At 43.4% G+C, this 21,948-nt stretch overlaps 1 protein-coding gene across 3 annotated transcripts; it reads right to left on the bottom strand.

Annotated features, from left to right (window-relative positions):
- Window positions 1-1,556: 1,556 nt before the first annotated feature.
- On the bottom strand, window positions 1,557-21,712 carry ZNF836 (zinc finger protein 836). 3 transcript variants are annotated; one of them, XM_073016081.1, is made up of 6 exons: window positions 21,392-21,712; window positions 19,727-19,859; window positions 19,516-19,613; window positions 18,791-18,885; window positions 10,595-10,721; window positions 1,557-6,330 (listed from the first exon to the last, which is right to left on the bottom strand). In XM_073016081.1, the coding sequence occupies exons 2-6, from the start codon at window positions 19,753-19,755 to the stop codon at window positions 3,662-3,664; spliced, it is 3,018 nt and encodes a 1,005-aa protein (XP_072872182.1). In that variant the 5' UTR covers window positions 19,756-19,859; window positions 21,392-21,712; the 3' UTR covers window positions 1,557-3,661. The 3 variants fall into 3 exon arrangements, with proteins under 3 accessions (XP_072872182.1, XP_072872183.1, XP_007996043.3); XM_073016082.1 differs by having other exon boundaries at window positions 19,516-19,563; XM_007997852.3 differs by lacking the exon at window positions 19,516-19,613.
- Between the last annotated feature and the right edge of the window lie 236 nt (window positions 21,713-21,948).

The following is a 21,948-nucleotide window of genomic DNA, read 5'->3' as shown; positions in this document are numbered from 1 at the left end:
AATTAAGGGAAACTATAATGTTATTTCTAGTGACTGGGTTTTGATCTTTAAAAAAATCACTTACAGACTAAATAATTGGATCAAAATACAAAATTTTCCTAAGGTATTGCTTTACTCTTAGTAAATTACAAGACATTATAATTTTTTTTACACAACTTTTATTGTGTCTTGCAGTTTGCAACTTTCCTCTTTTAAAAGGCCTGAAATGATAACTCTATCCTTCAACTAATTTTCAGCTCCTGTAAGTTTTTTTCTTTTAGTTTCTAACTGTTGTGGCCTCATGCCAACAACAACGAAATGGTTTATCCTAGAGATCTAAAGGAAAAGTTTCCTTTCAATATAATATTCCCCATAGGAAACAGCAGTTGCACTGCAGAAGGTCTTTTCTTTTGCCTTTCAATAACTGGCCTAATGAACAGATCTTACACTTTATCAAAATAATTCCTATGTCATTATTACTAAGTTTGGTTTGGTTAGAAAAAAACTGAGATTAAAAAAAATTTTTTAAATAAAGGTTATTACATCCATGTAATTTTCTGTATGTGCTTTTTTTTTTTTTTTTTTAAGGCATTCTCACTTTGTCACTCAAGCTGGAGTGTAGTGGCATAATCTTGGCTCACTGCAACCTTGTCTCATGGGTTCAAGGGATTCTTCTGCCTCAGCCTCCTCAGTAGCTGCAATTACAGGCACACACCACCATGCCTGGATAATTTTTTTGCATTTTTAGTAAAAATGAGGTTTTGCCATGTTAGCCAGGCTGGTGGCAAACTCCTCACCTCAAGTGATCTGCCCACCTTGGCCTGCCAAAGTGCTAGGATTACAGGTGTCAGCCACCATGCCTGGCCTGTATGTGCTTTTAAAGTCCTTGTGTCACTAAGTTACAGGGCTTTGACACCTGGGTCTAAAAAGGACACCAAGTCCTGCTAAATCTTAAACACTGACAGCAGTTAAAGCCTCATCTTCAGACCTAATAGAAGATGCCAATCAAAATAAACTGTGTTAATGAGACACAGGACAAGAAAGTAAAACCATTCAACTCCTCAAGGCCCAGGGGCTATTACAGCAGAGGTGGGCACATGAAATTGTAAGAGCTTACCTGGAAAGATAAAACAAGTTCAGTTTCTCTACAAATTAACCATTGATGTCAAAGGCACACTGATGCAAGACCAGCATATGAGCCTCTGTGTCAGATTAACAAGGTTTTCTTGGAGTATTGACCCACTCCTTGATAAAGATTATAACGGTTGTAAAAAGGCTTATGGAAATCATATCTTATGGGCAAGATGATTAAAATTTTAGATTGATTATAAAATTTTGAATAACAAATTTAATTGGCCTTATGCTCTCATTAGGGCTTGTTTGAGAAATTAAGTGTCCTCTCTCAAAAAATAAAGGTTTTTGCCTTTTTTTGAAATCTTTGTGTATCACTTTGGTTAAATGAAGGACTTACTTTACGATGACCTGTGATGCTATTTTGTGATACTAAGCACTTTAAAGTTTGTCAAATATTTTTTGTCAAATTTTAAATTGGGTCCTCATTAATCTTTTGATATTAGTTCCCTAAAGTCCAAAAGAGACACATTCAGTTTATTTGGTATAAAAATCATACAGAAAGCATTGTCATACAGAAAGCTTCAGCCCCCCGAGGAGCTGGGACTATAGGCGCCTGCCACCTTGCCCGGCTAATTTTTCATATTTTTAGTAGAGACGGGGTTTCACCATGTAAGGCAGGATGGTCTCGATCTCCTGACCTCGTGATCCACCCGCCTCAGACTCCCAAAGTGCTGGGATTACAGGCGTGAGCCAGCATGCCTGGCCGAACATTTGATTTTTTAAAAAGTCTTACTACATTTGTTACATTTGTAAGGTAGCTCTTCAGTATGAACACTCTGGTTTCCATTTCGATGTTCAGGTAAAAGCCTTACCACACACATTACATTTGTGTGGTTCCTCTCAAAGTTGTATATTTTGATGTCTAGTGAGTTCTGATGCCTGGGGAAAGTCTCCGGCACATACATGTAGATTCTCTATCAGTATAAACTCCCTTATGTCCAGTAGTGATTGAACTCTGGTAAAGGTTTTGCCACACTTTTCTCATTTGTAAAGCACCTCTGCACTTTGAATTATCTATAGATCCACAAGTTTTGATCTTTGAATAGAATTCTTGCCACACATACTGCGCTTCAGTAATTTCTCTCCAATATGTATATTCTTTTTTTCCTTTTTTTTTTTTTTTTTTTTTTTTGAGACAGACTCTTGCTGTATCACCCAGGCTGGAGTGCAGTGGTGTGATTTTGGCTCACTGCAACCTCCACCTCCCAGGTTCAAGCAATTCTCCTGCCTCAGACTCCCAAGTAGCTGGGACTATGGGCACACACCACCATGCCTAGCTAATTTTTTGTATTTTAGTAGAGACGGGGTTTCACTCTGTTGCCCAGGCTGGTCTCACACTCCTGAGCTCAGACAATCTGCCCACCTCAGCCTCCCAAAGTGCTAGGATTACAGGTGAGAGTCACTGCACCCAGCCTTCCAGTATGTACATTCTTATGACGAGTGAGTAGTGAACACTACCTTAAAACTTAGCTACGTTTACTGCATGTGTAAATGTATTGGGCCATATTTGAATTGCTGTAAAGAAATACCTGAAGCTGGGTAATTTATAAAGAAGTTTAATTGAATCACAGTTCTGCAGGCTTTACAGGAAACATGGTGCTGGCATCTGCTCAACTTCTGAGGAAGCCTCAGGAATGTTAAAATCATGGTGGAAGGAAAAGGGGGAGTGGGCATATCACATGGCAAGAATAGGAACAAGAGAGACGGAGGTTCCATACACTTTTTCTTTTCTTTTCTTTTTTTTGAGACAGGGTCTCGCTGTCACCCAGGCTGGAGTGCACTGGCACGATCTTGGCTCACTGCAACCTCTGTCTCCTGGGTTCCAGCGATTCTCATGCTTCAGCCTCCTGAGTAGCTGGGATTACAGGCATGCATCACCATGCCTGGCTAAGTTTTGTATTTCAGTAGAGACAAGGCTTCACCATGTTGACCAGCCTGGTCTTGAACACCTGGCCACAAGTGATCTGCCCGCTTCAACCTCCCTAAATGCTGGGATTACAGGCATGAGCCACCATGCCTGAACTGCCATACACTTTTAACCAACAAGATCTCAGCCGGGCTTGGTAACTCACGCCTATAATCCCAGCACTTTGGGAGGCCGAGGGAGACAGATCATGAGGTCAAGAAATTGAGACCATCCTGGCAAAAATGGTGAAAATCCGTCTCTACTAAAAATACAAAAATTAGTCAGGCGTGGTGGTGTGCACATGTAGTACCAGCTACTCAGGGAAACTGAGGCAGGATAATCACTTGAACCTGGGAGGCAGAGGTTGCAGTGAGCCGAGATCACGCCACTGCATTCCAGCCTGGTGACAGAGAGAGACTTCGTCTCAAAAAAACAAAACAAGCAAACAAAAAAACAAGATCTCACCAGAACTCACTATCCCGAGAAGAGCAAAAACCAGGTGGTGCTAAACCACTCTTGAGAAATTCACTCCTGTGATCCAGTCATCTCCCACCAGGCCTCACCTCCAATATGGGGGATTAAAATTCCACATGAAGTTCAGACAGAAGCGTCAAATGTACAAGCTATATCAGTAAATGTGAATTATTTGAACCCAGAAGTTAGGAGAACATCTAAAGGCCTTTCCACATTGAGTTTTTTTGTAAGATTCTCTCCAATATGTTTTGTCTGATGTTTAGTGAGGCCTGAGCGACTAATGAAAGATTTGCCACACTCATTACATTTATAAGGTTTTTCTCCAGAATGAATTATTTGGTGTTTGTTGAGGCAAGAAAACCGTCCAAAGGCCTTGCCACATTCAGTACATTTGTATGGCTTCTCTCCAGTGTGATTTCTTTGATGGTACACCAGCTTTGACCTTTCAATAAAAGCTTTACCACATTCATTACATTTGTAAGGTTTGTCTCCGGTGTGCATTTTCTGATGATTAACCAGAATTGAACGTACTCTAAAGGCTCTGCCACACTCATTACACATGTAAGGTTTCTCTCCAGTATGAATACTCCGATGGCGGGCTAGTGTTGATTGATGACGAAAGACCTTGCCACATTCATTACATTTGTAAGGTTTCTCTCCAGTATGAATTCTCCGATGCCTTGCAAGGTTCGAAGTGGAATTAAAGACCTGGCCACATTCAATACATTTGTATGGCATCTCTCCAGTATGCCTTCTCTGATGGTACGTCAGGCCTGTTATATGACTAAAAGTTCTACCACAATGGCTACATTTGTGTGGTTTATCCCCAGTAGGATTTCTGTGATATCTTGAAAGTTTTGAACTTTGGATAAATGCCCCTCCAAACTCATTACAATTGTAAGGTTTCTCTCCAGTATGAATTATCAGATGTTTAGTGAGGCTTGAACGCTGAGTATAGGCTTTGCCACAATCATTACATTTGTAAGGTTTCTCTCCGGTATGAATTTTCCGATGACGTGCTAGGCATGAGTAGTAACTGAAGACCTTACCACATTCGTTACATTGAAAAGGCTTCTCTCCAGTATGAATTCTCTTATGATTTGAAAGGTTTCCACTATCATTGAAGACCTTGCCACACACATTACATTTGTAAGGTTTCTGCCCAGTATGAATTCTTAGATGACGTGCTAGGCATGAGTAGTTCCTGAAGACTGTGCCACATTCATTACATTGGAAAGGTTTCTCTCCCGTGTGTATTCTCTTATGGATTGAAAGGTTTCCACTGTAATTGAAGACCTTGCCACACACATTACATTTGTAAGGTTGCTCCCCAGTATGAATTCTTAAATGTCTTACAAGGCATGAATTTTCACTAAAGACCTTTCCACATTCACTGCATTGGTAACGTTTCTCTCTGGTATGAATTATCTTATGTCGAGTGAGTAATGAGCCCTGTTTAAAGGCTTTGCCACATTTATCACATTTGTAAGGTTTCTCTCCAGTATGAATTCTCCGATGCCCCGCAAGATGTGAAGTCTGACTGAAGACCTTGCCACATTCATTGCATTTGTAGGGTTTCTCTCCAGTATGACTTCTCTGGTGCCTTGCAAGTTGTGAACGTTGACTGAAGACCTTGTCACATACATCACACGTATATGGTTTCTCTCCTGTATGGATTATCTGATGTGTAGTGAGGCTTGAGCTCCGTTTAAAGGTTTTGCCACACTCGCTACATTTGTAAGGTTTGTTTCCACTATGAACTGTCTGATGAGTTGCCAGGTTGGAACTTTGACTAAAGGACTTTCCACATATGTTGCATTTGTATGGTTTCTCTCCAGTGTGGATTCTCTGGTGATTTACAAGATTTGAATTCTGCCTAAAGACCTTGCCACATATGTCACATTGATATGGTTTCTCTCCTGTATGGATTATCTGATGTGTAGTGAGGCATGAGCCTTGTTTGAAGGTTTTCCCACACTCATTACATTTGTAAGGTTTCTCTCCAGTGTGAATCCTTTGATGTATTGCAAGGTTGTAACTTTGACTAAAGGACTTGCCACATTCATTACATTTATATGGTTTCTCTCCAGTGTGACTTCTCCAGTGATTTACAAGATCAGAATTTTGTCTGAAGATCTTGCCACATACATCACATTGACATGGTTTCCCCCTTGTGTGGACTATTTGATGTATTGTTAGTAGTGAGCCCCGATGAAAGGCTTTGCCACATTCGTTGCATTTGTAAGGTTTCTCTGTAGTATGTACCATCTGATGGTTAATAAGACTTGAAGACACTCTAAAGGCTTTGCCACACTCATTACATATGTAAGGTTTTTCCCTAATGTGTGTTTTCTCAAGTTGGGTGGGTAATGACAGTTGCAAAAACTCATTCCCATATTTTTTAGAAATGTTGATTTGGACACTTGGAAGAATTATTTGAAGTGGTGAAACTAGGGAACCATTATTAACTGTCTTCTCAGATTGGTTACATTCATAAATTTTCCCTTCAGTTTGAAATTTCTGCAGTTCAGTCAGATGTGACTGAAAGCTTAATGGAAGCTGATTTTCAATACATTTGTTTTCTACATCCTCTTGACTATGTTGACCTCTTTTACCAGTAAGATTGTTTGTATAGGTCACTGGCACTTCTTTATTATTTATTTCACCATCTTTCCATTGAAACTCAAAGTCCTGTAGATTTTTCTGGATTTCCCTTAAGTAAAAATTTTCAATATCATAACATTCATGTCTTTCCAGCATCACTGTTTGGAATTTTTCTCCTGTATTACTGTTCCCTATTGGTGGTAATTCCTTGGTCATACATTTAGGAAGGATACCTACAAAATATAATGAACATGGGGGTTTTTTGTTGGTTTTTTTGTTTTTTTGGTTTTTTTTTTTGAGACAGAGTCTTGCTCTGTTGCCCAGGCTGGAGCGGAGTGGCACAATCTTGGCTCACTGACTGCGACTTCCACCTCCTGGGTTCGAGCTATTCTTCTGCCTCAGCCTCCTGAGTAGCTGGCACTACAGGTGCATGCCACCACACCTGGCTAAGTTTTGTATTTTTAGTAGAGACGGGGTTTCACCATATTAGCCAGGCTGGTCTCGAACTCCTGACCTCGTGATCTGCCCACCTCGGCCTCCCAAGGTGCTGGGATTACAGGCATGAGTGAGCCACTGTACCTGGCTGAACATGGGTTTTAAAAATAACTAGTATTATTTGTTTTTGTTTGTTTGTTTTTAAATAACTACTATTCATAAATATTTTATATTGAAAACATACTACACTAAAAGTAACGTTTATACTAGACAGTTACCAAACTTTACCACAGTGATCTTCTATTTTTACAAATAAAAAAGGAATAGAATTCTTCAGTAAAGAAACACTAATCACATGTAATTCAAATTAATTTTAAGGAAGTCTAGTTTCAAACATTCAGTGACCAAAAGACTCATGTTGTGCAAACATATATTAGCACTAAAAGAAGTATTTTTCCACCATGCCCCCAAATCATACACCAACTGACAGCAAACATATGACTCTCTCAGAAGAAAAAACAGTTATATATATATTTACTTCATATTTATTGTGCACAAATAAATGTTAAATTACAGCTAAATATCAACAAGCTCAACTAATTAATGATCTATGTAAATGGCAAGCTAAATTATAAATCAAAAATAGTACTGGGAAAATGAGAAAGAATTTTTTGAAGTTATAAAACTAAGTTATTTTTCTGAATACTTATTATATAAGTATTAAACCTGTTCTAAAACTACCTATTTCTGGCTGGGCGCGGTGGCTCACACCTGTAATCCCAGCTCTTGGAGGCCAAGGTGGGTGGATCACGGGGTAAGGAGTTTGAGACCAGCCTGGCCAACATGATGAAACCCTGTCTCTACTAAAAATACAAAAATTAGCTGGGCATGGTGGTGTGTACCTGTAATCCCAGCTACTCAGGAGGCTGAGGTAGGAGAATTGCTTGAACCCGGGAGGCAGAGGTTGTAGTGAGCTGAGACTGCGCCACAGCATTCCAGTCTGGGTGACAGAGCAAGACTCTGTCTCGGAAAAACAAACTAACAAAAAACTATCTATTTCCATAAAAAAATAGACATTTGCAACACTAACCAGCAATGCAAGTCAGCTATATTGACTTATGTCTGCCAAAACTCATATGTTAGGGTCCTAATCCTCCATGTAATATTATTTGGAGGTGTGAAAACTTTGGGAGGCAATTAGGTCAGCATGGTAGGTAGAATTTCAGTAATGGAATAGGAATTAGAATAGATGTGAAAAAGCTTTTGCTTTTTGCATGACAATCCTTCTGCCATGTGAGGACACAGAAAGAGTTAGCCATGATACACCAGGAAAAGGGCCCACACCAGGAACCAAAGTGATTGGCTCTGACATGTGGACTGCTCATCACCCAGATCTGTGAAAAGTGAATTTCTGTTGTTCAAACCACCCTATCTATGGTATCTGCTATACCTAGCCACACTAAGTTAAAGCTAATATGCCGTCTCATTATAAACATGAAATAATGTTGATATACCTTATCAAACAAAGAGACTTCTGAGTCTTTACTGTAAAACATGCAATATTCCAAGCTAGCGAACAGCACTAACTTGTTTTAAAAAATCTTAAGATAAATTATCACTATTTTACAAATAAGGACAGTAAGTCTGCCCACAGGATTTATGTATATACACCCAAATTACAAAGAAAGTAAGACGTGAACCTGGGTTTCCAGTATCAAACATGTTTTTAAATAAAACTGGCCAAATAGGCAGTGCAGATAACTGGTCACCCAAATACCAAGAGTGTGGAAAGAAATACTTCAAGAGCTGGCCGGTCGCGGTGGTTCACACCTGTAATCCCCGCACTTTGGGAGGCCGAGGTGGGTGGATCACGAGGTCAGGGGATCAAGACCATCCTGGCTAACACGGTGAAACTCCGTCTCTACTAAATATACAAAAAATTAGCCAGGTGTAGTGGTGAGCGCCTGTATTCCTAGCTACTCAGGAGGCTGAGGCAGGAGAATGGCGTGAACCCGGCAGGCGGAGCTTGCAGTGAGCCGAGATCGTGCCACTGCACCCCAGCCTGGGCGACAGAGCAAGACTCCATCTCAAAAAAAGAAAAAAAACAGAAATACTTCAAGAGCCAAGGTGTGTTGCCAAAACATTATTCAGTCATCTTTCATGAATAAAGGTATCTGAGTCATCATCCCCTGCACATATTGACGTAGGCAGTGTTCTCAGAAAGTTGTCAAGTGCATGAGTAGGCGTCATCCCTTACATGCTGAGTGTAGCGTGGAAGGTGAGGAAGTTCTGCAATAATGGGAGTGTAAAATTAATACGCTAGTAAGTGACTGGGTAGTCCATCTGGACCAAAGTAATATGTTCAGAAGAGGAAGGGAGGAGGAAGGGCATGAAGGGAGGGCAAAGAGTTATGTGCATGGGGCAGCAGGGTTTGTGCTTGCAGAGCTGTGGGTATATACTTGCCTAAAGAATAGTTAAAATTCTGACTTTGGAAGAAAACAGAGAGACTTATTTAGAAGTAGCGCAGTGACTCACATCTGTAATCCTAGCAATTTGGGAGGCCAAGGTGGGCAGACTGCTGAGCTCATGAGTTCGAGACCATCCTGGGCAACATGGTGAAACCCCACCACTACTAAAATACAAAAAATTAGCCGGTCGTGGTGGTGTGAGCCTGTAGTCCCAGCTACTCAGGAGGCTGAGGTAGGAGAATTGCTTGAACTCGGGAGGCGGAGGCTGCAGTGAGCTAAGTTCATGCCACTACACTCTAGCCTGGGTGACTGTGGGCGGCAAGTCACCCAGGTGCTGAGGCAAGAGACCGAGGGCACGAGCTGTTTCAGTATAATAAAATATATAAAATAACAAGAGTTACACTAGATATAGATCACAGATATGATTATATATAAGTATCACTAATCATTAGTTTGTAGTAATTACTCTTTATTCAAATATTATAATAATCTTCGCTCTACAATCATAACCTAGGAAAAGCCAGGCCATATAGAGATAGGAGCTGAAGGGACATGGTGAGAAGTGACCAGAAGACAAGAGTGTGAGCCTTCTGTCACACCCTGACAGGGCCACTACAGGGCTCCTTGGTCTAGCGGTAACGCCAGCGTCTGGGAAGACGCCCATTGCCAAGAGGACTGTGGCCTAGTAGTAGCATCAGTGCCAAGGAAAAACACCTGCTACCTTTCCCCAGAGGAGTTTAGAGAAGACTCTACTCCACTACCTCTTGTGGAGGGCTTGACATCAGTCAGGCCCGCCCGCAGTTATCTGGAGGCCTAACCGTCTCCCTGTGATGCTGTGCTTCAGTGGTCACCCTCCTGGTCCACTTTCATGTTCCATCCTGTATACCTGGCTCTGCCTTCTAGATAGCAGTAGCAAAATTAGTGAAAGTACTAAAAGTCTCTAATATATAGAGACTATATATCAGAAATAATGGCGTAAGCTGTCTCCTGTCTCTCTCTCTCTCTCTCTGCCTCGGCTGCCAGACAGGGAAGGGCCCACTGTCCAGCGGACACGTGACCCATGTGACCTTACCTATCATTGGAGATGGCTCACACTCCTTACCCTGCCCCCTTGTCTTGTATCCAATAAACAACAGCACAGCCTGGCATTCGGGGCCACTACGGGTCTCTGCGTCTTGGTGGTAGTGGGCCCCTGGGCCCAGCTGTCTTTTCTTTTATCTCTTTGTCTTGTGTCTTTATTTCTACGATCTCTCGTCTCTGCACATGGGGAGAAAAACCCACCGACCCTGTGGGACTAGTCCCTACAGGTGACAAAGCTAGACTCTGTCTCCATTAAAAAAAAAAAAAGGTAGCATTATACTAATATTTAAATATGGGAATTATACTATGGGCACAGGACAACAAGGGAAGATATTCAAAAAGGAGGTAGTGTGATGATATGGGAAGTGAAAGTCCAGATGCAGCATTATGAAGTTTTTTATCTGTGAGTCAACAAGGCTTCAGTTTCAGTCAAATGATGGATGGGGCTCCCAAGAGAGAAAACACAAAAATGCACAAGGGCAGATCTTAACTTCTAGAGCAAAATTATGCTTACCCAGGAAGACCAGGTTCCTGTAGTTCTCCAACATCACATCCCAGTACAAAGCTTTCTGCACAGGGTCCAGGGATTTCCACTCCTCCTGAGAGAATTCTATGGCTACATCTCTGAATGTCAAAGGTCCCTGAAAAGAAAAACACATTTCAACAAGGAGCAATGGGAGAGCTCTTATCTATACATAAAATGAGAAGAGGAGAGAACTGTCACATCAATTTGATTGAAGTGTGTGTTTTCACATATCCACGCAGGGCATCTGTGAGAAAGTCATGTGTCCCTAATTTTAGCTTGTTATAAAATTCAACAGGAGATTATATCCTGTACATCAGTGTACACTTCTCATTTTTGTATACAATGCAAGAAATACACAAAGAAATGAATAAGTGGTTATGTGTATAAGTGTTAGATATTATGTTCAATATATCAACTGAGTGTCCAGATGAGCTAGTATAAGAGTTGTGGCCGGGCGCGGTGGCTCAAGCCTGTAATCCCAGCACTTTGGGAGGCCGAGACGGGCGGATCACGAGGTCAGGTGATCGAGACCATCCTGGCTAACACGGTGAAACCCCATCTCTACTAATAAAAAATACAAAAAACTAGCCGCGCGTGGTGGCAGGCGCCTGTAGTCCCAGCTACTCAAGAGGCTGAGGCAGGAGAATGGCGTGAACCCGGGAGGCGGAGCTTGCAGCGAGCCGAGCTCAAAAAAAAAAAAAAAAAAAAAAGAGTTGTGTCTTCGAGATGACAATGTCCATAGCAGCTTTAAAGAAAGGTCAGAAACTAAAATCTGTGATGACCAGAGCAACAGCAATGACTACAGTTTTGGAACACTCCCCATGTGCTGGGCATTACTCCAAATGCTTTACATGTTCTAATTCAAATAACAACATAATAGATAGATAGAGAGATTTTTTTCCCATGTTACTACGAGACAACTATGTCACAGAAAATGCTAAAAAGTCACCTACGTCAACAACCTAAAAATGGCAAAGCAGGCATCTGAACCCAGATGTCTGAGAATGAGTCTTGAATCAAAAGAAACAAACAGTTAAATTACGGTGACAGTATGTCCTAGTCTCTCTGTGCTGCTGTACCGAGTAAAACAGACTGGGTAATATATGAACAACAGAAATGTGTTTCTCATGATTCTGCTGGCTGGGAAATCCAAGATCAAGGTGCCAGCAGGACTGATGTCTGGTGAGGGATGATCCCTGCTTCCAAGATGGTCTTGTTGCTTCGTAGGGGACGAATGCTGTGTCCCCCACATGACAGAAGGGACAGAAGGGCCAAAAAGTAGTGAACTCCGTAGAATAAGCCTTTTGATACATCATTGACAAGAACACCATACCCATTGATAAAGGCCGACTTCTCGTGACCCAATCTCCTCCTAAAGGTCATGCCTCATAATATTTAAAGATTGGGCCCTGGGGATTAAGTTTCAACATGAATTGTGGAGGAGGAAAAAAAAACTCAGACCATAGCATTCCACCCCTGGCCCCCAAAATTAATGTATTTCTCACAGACAAAATACATTCTATCCCAATGGCTCCCAAAGCCTTATTTCTACAACCAATTCAAAAGCCTATAGTCTAGAGTTGTACCTAACTATAATCTAAATCAGATATGGGTGAGACTCAAACGTGCATTTCATCCAAAGGCAAACTGCTCTCTAGTTGTGAACCTATGAAATCAAATGAGTTATGTGCTTCCAAAATACAATGGTGGGGCAGACACAGGTTAGATATTTCAATTCCAAAAGAGAGAAACAGGAAACAAGGGGTAGCTGTTCCCATGTGAGGCTGAAACCCAACAGGGCACATACATTAAATATTAAGGCTTGACAATAATCTCTGACTCCATGTCCCACGTTCTAGACATCCTGGAGTAGAGGTTGGGTCCCAACATCCTGGGGATCCCTGTCTCACTGGTTTTGTTGGGATCACCCCACATGGACGTTCTCACAGTGCTTGCAGCTCTCCTGAGCTGGAATCACATACCGGTGACTCTACAGTTTTGGGGTCTCATCGGTGGCCCTGCTCCCAGGGCTTTACTGGACCTTATCCTAACAGGGACTCTGAAGTTGGCCCTGCCTCCACAGCTAGAACTGAGCATTGCCCTAGTAGGGACTTCCAGGGACAGCCTCACTCCTACGGCATTTCTATGCCTAGGCTCCAAGGATCTCTGAGGCATTCTTTGAAATCTAGATGGAAGTAGCCATGAGTCCACATCTCATGCCCTCTGCACACTTTTAGTTACCACTGTGTTCATATTGCCAAGGTTTACAGTTTGTGTGTTGTAACCGACCTCGATCCCTGGTGGACTGAACAAAAGGGGCAAACACGGGAACAAAAGACAAAGACAAAAGAGTATATTTGGAAGAAGGGGTCGGGGGCACCTTGCCTCTAGTGGACAAAGGCCCTGAGCTTTTTCAGCCCTCCAAATTTATTAGGTCAAAGAGATAACCAAAAGGGGGGGAGATTGTCGGTAACTGTCAGTCAGTCCTTTGGATCACAGCAGGCTTGCAAGACTGCATCATTCGACCAATAAGCACTAGATTTCCCAGAGATAACTTCAAGGAGCCCAGCGCCAGGGAGTGATGGCCCTCAGCAAACTTGGTGGCAGGCGCAGTCGTGAGTTTGCTCACATCCTGCATTCATGATAAACAGTTTGCTACTTGATCATATAGCCTCCAGTGGAATGCTGAGTTGATCACGATCCCTTTGGCCTTTTTGGCTCCCAACAGTGTGTGCCCTCTGGAGTGGTGGCTGGTCTGCACCTGGTCCCACATCAGCCACAGATGGGGTAGCTAAGGACCTCTGCTCTGAAATACAGAGATCACAGATCTGAGGTATTGGAGTTCCCATGTCCAAAGGGCACCCCGGACCACTCCCTTGAAACTATTCTGCCCTCAAGGCCCTGGCACTCTGAACCTACAATGGGCACAGCAGTCTCAAAGATCTCTAAAATGCCTTTGGGATTATTCTCCCATTGTCTCAATAATCAGGTCCTGGCTTACTTCTATCCATACTAATCTCCTTGTCCAAGGCCACTCGGCTACACCCCTCTTGGTTTTCTCTCCTAAATACACTTTTAATTCTTTACATGGCCAGGCTGAGAATTTTCCAAATCTTTACATTGGGCTTTGAAAACAAATTGTTTTTCATTCATTTCTCTCTCCTCCCATTTTCCTATAAACAGTTCAGAGAAGCCATGCAGCAACCTGAACAATTTGCTTTGAGAGTGTTTCTACCAAACATCTTAGTTCATCACTCTTAAATTCTGTTTTCCACAGCCCAGGTGCAGTGGTTCACTCCTGTAATCCCAGCACTTTGGGAGGTTGAGGTAGGCGGATCACAAGGTCGAAAGATCGAAACCATCCTGGCCAACATGGTAAAACCCAGTCTGTACTAAAAATTCAAGATGAGATTTGGGTGGAGACACAACTAAAGCCATATCAACTCGTTTCTGTCTTGCCTGAATATAATCACTGAAAGGAACAGGATGAAAGGTTAGGGGCCACTGCAAAAAAAGATGATTGACATAAACCAGTGTGTGCAGTAACACATAAAGACACTAGGTAAGATCTAGTACCATAGCTGACTGCAGCACCAGAATCTTCAATAGCACAGACAGATAACAGGGGAGCTTCTGAGTAGAAACCAGCAAACCTCTTCAACTAGGAGATGACAAGCAAAGGCCCAGAGAGGGCACAATCCCGTCAGAAAATTATCATTCTGTGTGTGTTGTTGTTGTTGTAGCTGTTTTCGATGGATCATTCTACTGAACTCCAGCTTGGGCAATAAAGTGAAACCCTGCCACAAAAAAAGAAAATAAAAAGAAGGAAGGAAGGGAGGGAGGGAGGGAGGGAGGGAGGGAGGAAAAAGAAGGAAAGAAAAAGTGAGAAAGAAACAGAGAAATGGACGGGTACACTGGCTCATGCCTATAATCCTAGCACTTTGGGGAGCAGAGGAGGGCAAATTACCTGAGGTCAGTAGTTTGGGACCAGCCTGTCTAACATGGTGAAATCCAGTTTCTACTAAAAATACAAAAAATTAGCCAGGCGTGGTGGTGCGTGCTTGTAATCCCAGCTACTCAGGAGACTGAGGTAGGAGAATCACTTGAACCTGGGAGGCGGAGATTGTGGTGAGCCAAGACTACGCCGTCGCACTCCAGCCTGGACAACAAGAGTGAAACTCTGTCTCCAAAAAAAAAAAAAAGAGAGAGAGAAAGAGAGAAAGAAAGAAGGAAGGAAGGAGGGAGTGAGGGAGGGAGAGAGAGACAGAGAGAGAGAGAGAGAGAAAGACAGACTAAAGCTAAAAATAGAGTAACTGAGTTGAAATAGTCACTAGATGAGTTCAACAGAGCTGACTTAGGCAGAAGAAGGAAGTGGTGAACTCAAAGGGGATTTTGACAGGGAGAGAAACAAAAACTATAAAAAACAAAGCAAAATGAAGAGAGCATAAGGGGCTCATGGCAAATCATCAAGCACCACGAACATATGTATTCTGGGAGTCCAATAAATAATGTGACTATATCTAACATTACTTAACTGTAAGTAAACAAACAAGCTTTACTGAAAGGCATAATATAATCAAAGGCTGGGTTCCATGTCTCATGCCTGTAATCCCAGCACTTCTGGAGGCTAAGGCAAGCAGATCACTTGAGGTCAAGAGTCTGAGTGGTCAACATGGTGAAACCTCCTCTCTCCTAAAAATACAAAAAAATTAGCTGGGTGTGGTGGTGAGTGCCTATAGTCCCAGCTGCTCAGAAAGCTGAGGCAGGAGGATCCCTTAAACCTGGGAGGCGGAGGTTGCAGTCAACCCAGATCATGCCACTGCACTGCAGCCTGGGCAACGGAGCCAGACTTCATCACCAAAAAATAAGATTCACGCAAAGAAAATGTCAGCAAGAAAACCTTAGATCTAAAAGAAACATAGTATTTTATAATCACACTGTGAGCCAGGCCTTCAGAAAAACATAAAGCAAACATTTATTTATTTTTGCTTTTGTGGTATGCCATCTTAAAAGAGGTACTCACTCTTTTTTTTTTTTTTTTTTTTTTTTTTTTTTTTTTTTTTTTTTTTTTTTTTTTGAGGCGGAGTTTCGCTCTGTCGCCCAGGCTGGAGTGCAGTGGCCGGATCTCAGCTCACTGCAAGCTCCGCCTCCCGGGTTCACGCCATTCTCCTGCCTCGAGACTCCCGAGTAGCTGGGACTACAGGCGCCCGCCACCTCGCCCGGCTAGATTTTTGTATTTTTTTAGTAGAGACGGGGTTTCACCGGGTTAGCCAGGATGGTCTTGATCTCCTGACCTCGTGATCCGCCCGTCTCGGCCTCCCAAAGTGCTGGGATTACAGGCTTGAGCCACCGCGCCCGGCCATGAGGTACTCACTCTTTAAACTGCCCAACCCAGAGGAAACTTCAGACATCTGTGGAGAAGATAGCATGCATACAGGCAGCCACGGTGACATTCTTTGTAAAACAGTGAAAGAAAAACGGTAAAAAAGCAAAAAGAAAAACAGTAAAAAGGCGAAAAATGGTAAAAGACCCTACGTCTTCATTTAGGGATTGCTCCAAAGAGGATGCAAAACAAACTATTAGTATTTATTAACATAAAAATATATACACTTCAAAACCTGCAAAATAAAATTTCACAGCAGAACATTCACTGAAGAATTGTTTTCTGAAATCTCATGACGACGGGTAAATGCAACTCGACACCTCTCACTGACTCTTGCCACAGAACTTACCACAGCAGCTCCCCACGGAAACATGAGGGATGGTGGATGATGTGATAGGGAAAGGAAACTGGGTTTCCCCAGGTTGGGCACTTGAAAGAGTGATCACTTCCTCCAGGATGGTGCATTTCCTGCTTTGCTAGATCTGGCAAGATTCCCCACTACCCTGAGCTGCAAAGGGGCCCTCTCCCACCACCATCACATCAGATTTCCCACTCATTTAAACAAAACCTGCTACTATGTTTCTCGTAGATTTTGAAGACCTAGGGAAAATGACAACTCTCTGTATTTCCATTTCATTATCTTGTACAAATCAAAATAAAATAATCTTCATTCATTGTGCAATTTTTTTTTCTGCATTCTAGGAGCCATTTCATAGTCTGTAGTTAAATTTTTGGAATATATATGCCTTAATGTTCTTTTTTTCTTTTTATTTTATTTATTTTTTTTGGAGACAGAATCTAGCTCTGTCGCCCATGTTGGAGTGCAATGGCGCGATCTCAGCTCACTACAACCTCTGCCTCCTGAGTTCAAGGGATTCTCCTGCCTCAGCCTCCCAAGTAGGTGGAACTACAGGCATGCGCCACCACGCTGAGCTAATTTTTGCATTTTTAGCAGAGATGGGGTTGGCCAGGCTGGTCTCTAACTCATGACCTCGTGATCCGCCTGCCTTGGCCTTCCAAAGTGCTGAGATTACAGGCATGAGCCACTGCGCCTAGTCAATATCCTTTTTTTAGATTATAAGTTTTTTTTTAGCATAAAACTGAAATGTTTCCTTGATATCCCATGTTTTACGTTTGCTCATAAATTTTATGGTGTGTGTGAGGTATACAACATGATATTACAGTACAGATAGTAAAAAAGTCACTATAGTTTAACAAATTAACATATCCATCATCTCACAGGTACCCTTTTTTTTTTTTTTTTGAGACAGAGTGTCGCTTTGTCGCTGAGGCTGGAGTGCAGTGGTGTGATCTCCACTCACTGCAACCTCTGCCCCCGGGGTTCAAGCAATTCTCTGCCTCAGCCTCCCAAGTAGCTGGGATTACAGGCGCCTGCCACCATGCCTGGCTAATTTTTGTATTTTTAGTAGAGACAGGGTTTCCCCATCTTGGCCAGCCTGGTCTTAAACTCCTGACCTCTTGATCCACCTGCCTCAGCCTCCCAAAGTGCTGGGATTACAGGCATGAGCCACTGTGCCTGGCCCAGTACCCTTTTTTTTTTTTTTTGACAAGAACAGTTAAAATCTAACATAGCATGAATTACATACATAATAAAATATTATTTTCCTGTCGTCTTCATGTTATGCCACCTTCTTAATGCCTAAACTGCATCTCTGCTTGGATTTTGCTGCAAATAAATACATTATGCGATATTTAAAATAAAAGAAATATGATGTTCAGTAATAATTGGTGGAATGAGAGAATTTGGCTCCATCTTCTCTAATAACAAAGAAGTTCTGCTCCTACATCTGAGCAAAATTATAACCTTTTTAGATAAAACAACTGCTACTAGGAGTCCCAGCATGAACACCACAGTCTCTGTAGGATGGATATGCTGACAATGGCTAAATGAATCTGACATTCAGGTTGATTTTATATTTTAAAATCAATGATAGGCCGGACACGGTGGCTCATGCCTGTAATCCCAGCATTTTGGGAGGCCAAGGTAGGCGGATCACCTGAGGTCGGGAGTTCAAGACCAGCCTGACCAACATGGTGAAACGCTATCTCTACTAAAAATACAAAAATTAGTCAGTCGTGGTGGCGCGTGCCTGTAATCCCAGCTACTCAGGAGGCTGAGGCACGAGAATCACTTGAACCAGGGAAGTGAAGGTTGCAGTGAGCCGAGATCGCACCATTGCACTCCAGCCTGGGCAATAAGAATGAAACTCCGTCTCAAAAAAAAAAAAAAGATAAAATAAAATACCCTTTATCAATGATGCGTGTATCTAACTGTCCATTCCATTCCCAGTCATTAAGATTTTGAAGTTAGAAACAGTGACTCATTCATACAGCTTCAAATGTAGTATAAAATTAGGCAGAAAAGATCTCCCCTGACAGGCCTCTTTTCCAGAATTGATGAGGTGTTGTGCACATTAATATGTGCCTTCCGCATGTAGCTTCTCTACTTCTGGTCTACAGAGAGCTGACTGCATCCTAATTTGGCCTCTAAACGATCTCTGCTGCCAACAGCTCTGACACTGCAGGGCCCATACCCTGTCTCCATCCATGTCTGGGTGTGAGCCGCTCCCAGGACCATGCCCAGCAAAGCCTCTTCCCAAGTCACTGGGTCTCAGTGAGATAGAATCTAAGTGAGATGAGAGAAACTGAGGGAAGGCATGGGTGAATGGCATTAAACACGTCAGGTAGGATGCTTCAGACTCAGAGATGATTCGCAACTCCAATGCGTCACATTTCAAAAAGGAAGGAGACAGAATGATCCACTAAGAATATCATTTTACCTGTGTAAGAGCCATCCCTGACTCCTTTTCTTTCCTCTTCTTCCTCTTCTGGGCTGCTCTCTGAGTCAGTATAATTACTTCTTTACAAGTCAAATCTGAAAGTGAAAAATCTGTCGTTTAATGCTTGGAAACAACACATTCCTTTCTGTGCTACAACCGTGCCCACAGGAAAGACCTCAGCATGTGGAGAGACAGCCCACTGCACCAGGGGGATGCAAGGATAATAAATTCCTAAACAAAGACCAAGTGGCCTGGCATGGTGGCTCACGCCTGTAATCCCAGCATTTTAGGAGGCAGAGGCGGGCGGATCAACTGAGGTCAGGAGTTTGAGAGCATCCTGGACAACATAGTGAAACCCCGTCTCTACTAAAAATACAAAAATTAGCTGGGCATGGTGGCAAGTGCCTGTAGTCCCAGCTACTCGGGAGGCTGAGGCAGGAAAATGGCATGAACCGGGGAGGCGGAGGTTGCAGTGAGCCAAGATCGTGCCACTGCACTCCAGCCTGGGCAACACAGCGGGACTCCATCTCAAAAAATAAATAAATAAAGGAACTACAAATAAAAAAGTAGGCTGGGCGCAGTGGCTCATGCCTGTAATCCCAGCACTTTAGGAGGCCGAGGCCAGCGGATCACCTGAGTTTGGGAGTTTGAGACCAGCCTGACCAACATGGAGAAACTCCGTCTCTACTAAAAATACAAAATTAGCCAGGCATGGTGGCACATACCTGTAATCCCAGGTACTTGGGAGGCTGAGGTAGGAGAATTGCTTGAACCTGGGAGGCAGAGACTGCAGTGAGCCGAGATGGCTCCCTTGCACTCCAGCCTGGGCAACAAGAGTGAAACTCCATCTCAAAAAAAAAAAAAAAAGAAAAAAGAAAAAAGAAAATCCATTACAAAAAAATAAGACTCTCAATACTCCTATAAAGACATACATACCTTGTAGGCCTGATGTGGTGGCTTCCCATCTGTAATCACAGCACTCTGAAAGGCTGAGGCACAAGGACTGGGCGATTGAGGCTGCAGTGAGCAGAGATCATGGCACTGTACTCTAGTCTGACAGAGCAAGACCCTGTTTCAGAAAAGAAAAAAAAAAAAAAGACATACCTTGTAGTGAGAGTGACAGTCATTTATTGCCCCATTTCCCATTCACTCTATCCTCTATCCCAGGGAAGAAAAGAGTTACCACAAATGACTGAATTTAAATGCCCTCTGGCTAAACAGAAATTCCAAGTATCTTTTGATAGAAATAAATACAAAATGCACAAGACTTACAGAAAAGAGTGGTAATTTTCATCCTCATGATTACAATTTAAAGGAAAAAATTTTAGAGTATAAAGTCACAAATCAGAATATTACAACCACCATCCATATCCAATCAACTCATCACTCATCTGGATAGGGTCCTCTCCCACTTTCTTCACTACTACGTGTTTCCCTCTCGCATGCTGCATCTTTCCTCCCCTTTTCTGTTCTTCTCCTCTTTCATGTTTGTTCTGCCCAATACTCGGCAACTTACTTCACCTCTTGGAACTATTCCTCCCCAATCTTTCTGATTGTCCCCAATCTCCATGTATTTCTGCCTCTTTTTCCCCATCTAAGCTCCCTCTCTGCTCTCCTTGTTAAAACTCCCTTTTACCTGTTACAGCTCCTTTGTTCCCACTCTCTAGCACCAACTTCCTAGGCTTCCTCCTTGCTGCGGCTCTCTCTCTACTCTGCTTGTCACCCACTGCCCTCTCTTTCAGTTCCAGCACCACGTAGTTCTGTCGGCTGCGCTTCCAACTCTTTTACCTTCTCCCCACTGTCTGTCTGCAGTGCCTCCTCCTTTGCCGCCCCACTCTATTTTGCTGCCCTTCATCTCTCTAAAGGTCCCCCTTTTTTTCTAAATGTCTCTATGTGCTTTTCTCCCCCTGCTTCTTTCTCCATTCGTTCTCTTTCACTCTTGCTGTCTCTCTGCAGATCCCTAAATTATCATCCATTTTGCCGTGTATTTATGGGTCTCCCTCATTCTCTTCGGTTTTTCCTTTTGCTTCGTCGTTCCCTGTCTTTTCCTCTCCTGATCCCTCTCACCCACACATTCAGTAGGAAAGGGGAAGAATAAGATGCCCACCTCCCGGAACAGCACATTTTCCAGTGGACTAAAATTTGGGAAGGAAGAACACTGGGTGTCACAAGACAGACTCAGGTCACCTGCCCCAACGGGGGGATCAGGAAAAGCAGTGGCTGTGAAGGGGAAGCCTGGGGAGCGGAAGGACCCGGCGTGAGGAGAATACTAGGTGGCGCTGGGGTACGGTGTCTCAGGACAGGGAGGTTCTGCAGATTCCCAGGACCTGGGAGGAGAAGCGGCTCCTTCAGGAGCCGGACAGCGGGCGCTCCCCTCCAGGGGCTGACGAGGAAGGAACTCGGGGGTCGCGACGAGTGAGAATCCACCTCCTGAGTGAGGGCTCGACTTGGTGCAGGGCCGAAGCAGAGGTCAGTAAGGGTTTTAAGCAGGAATACGACCTGAGTGGGGTTGTCTACGTGGTCCTAAGGCAGAAAGGCAGAGAGCAAGGAACAGCCGCAGAGAGATTTTTAAACCGAAAGGAAAGCAATTATCAGACTTACTTGGGGCGAAGGGGCTGTTGCTGGTATTTTAAGGTAGGTAGCGATCCCCAGGAAATGGGTATGGACAAGGGAAGACCGCCAAGTGCATGCTGGATTCACGTAGACCCGGCGAAGCAAATGTTTAGTCCAGGTAGACGGAAACTGACGCGCAGCGCTGTGACCGGTTCCCCGCGCGATCTGCTTCCGGGTGTGCAGGAAGCTTCACCGGAGGAGAAAAAAAGACTAAGAAGCCTGGGGCGGGGGAGGGTCCTGGGTGGGGTGCGACCCGCTAGGGAAGGAGCAGAAAGACGGACCTGATTTGGGAACCCTGAAAGGGTGGGGCAAGGCTCAGCGGTAGTGGGCGGGGCCAGGCGGGTCAGGCGGGACGGGCGGTGTGGGCGGGACCTGTTTGGTGGGCGGGGCCTGTTATTCCCTCTGCCTTCAGCCCACCGAGTCTTTGTTCTCCTGATTTGGGAGTATTGGTGACTGTTTCTTGTCCTGTGAAGCAGTGTTGCTTCCTGCCTATTTGAAGTTAATGTTTTAGACTTTAAGGTCAAAGCTTAAAGTTGTGGTCCACT

This window comes from Chlorocebus sabaeus, chromosome 6 (assembly GCF_047675955.1).
Source record: "Chlorocebus sabaeus isolate Y175 chromosome 6, mChlSab1.0.hap1, whole genome shotgun sequence".
Classification (NCBI taxonomy): Eukaryota; Metazoa; Chordata; class Mammalia; order Primates; family Cercopithecidae; genus Chlorocebus; species Chlorocebus sabaeus.
The sequence above is the reverse complement of the archived record's forward strand: the minus strand, read 5'-3'. Positions and strand labels throughout refer to the sequence as shown.

Coding starts and splice junctions, on each gene's coding strand:
- ZNF836 (XM_073016081.1), bottom strand. CDS start 19,755: ATGGGAAGCCACCACATCAGGCCTACAAG. Junction 19,614..19,726: donor CACCACATCAGGCCTACAAG/GTATGTATGTCT, acceptor CTTGTTGCCCAG/GCTGGAGTGCAAGGGAGCCA. Junction 6,331..10,594: donor CAGGAACCTGGTCTTCCTGG/GTAAGCATAATT, acceptor TATATTTTGTAG/GTATCCTTCCTAAATGTATG.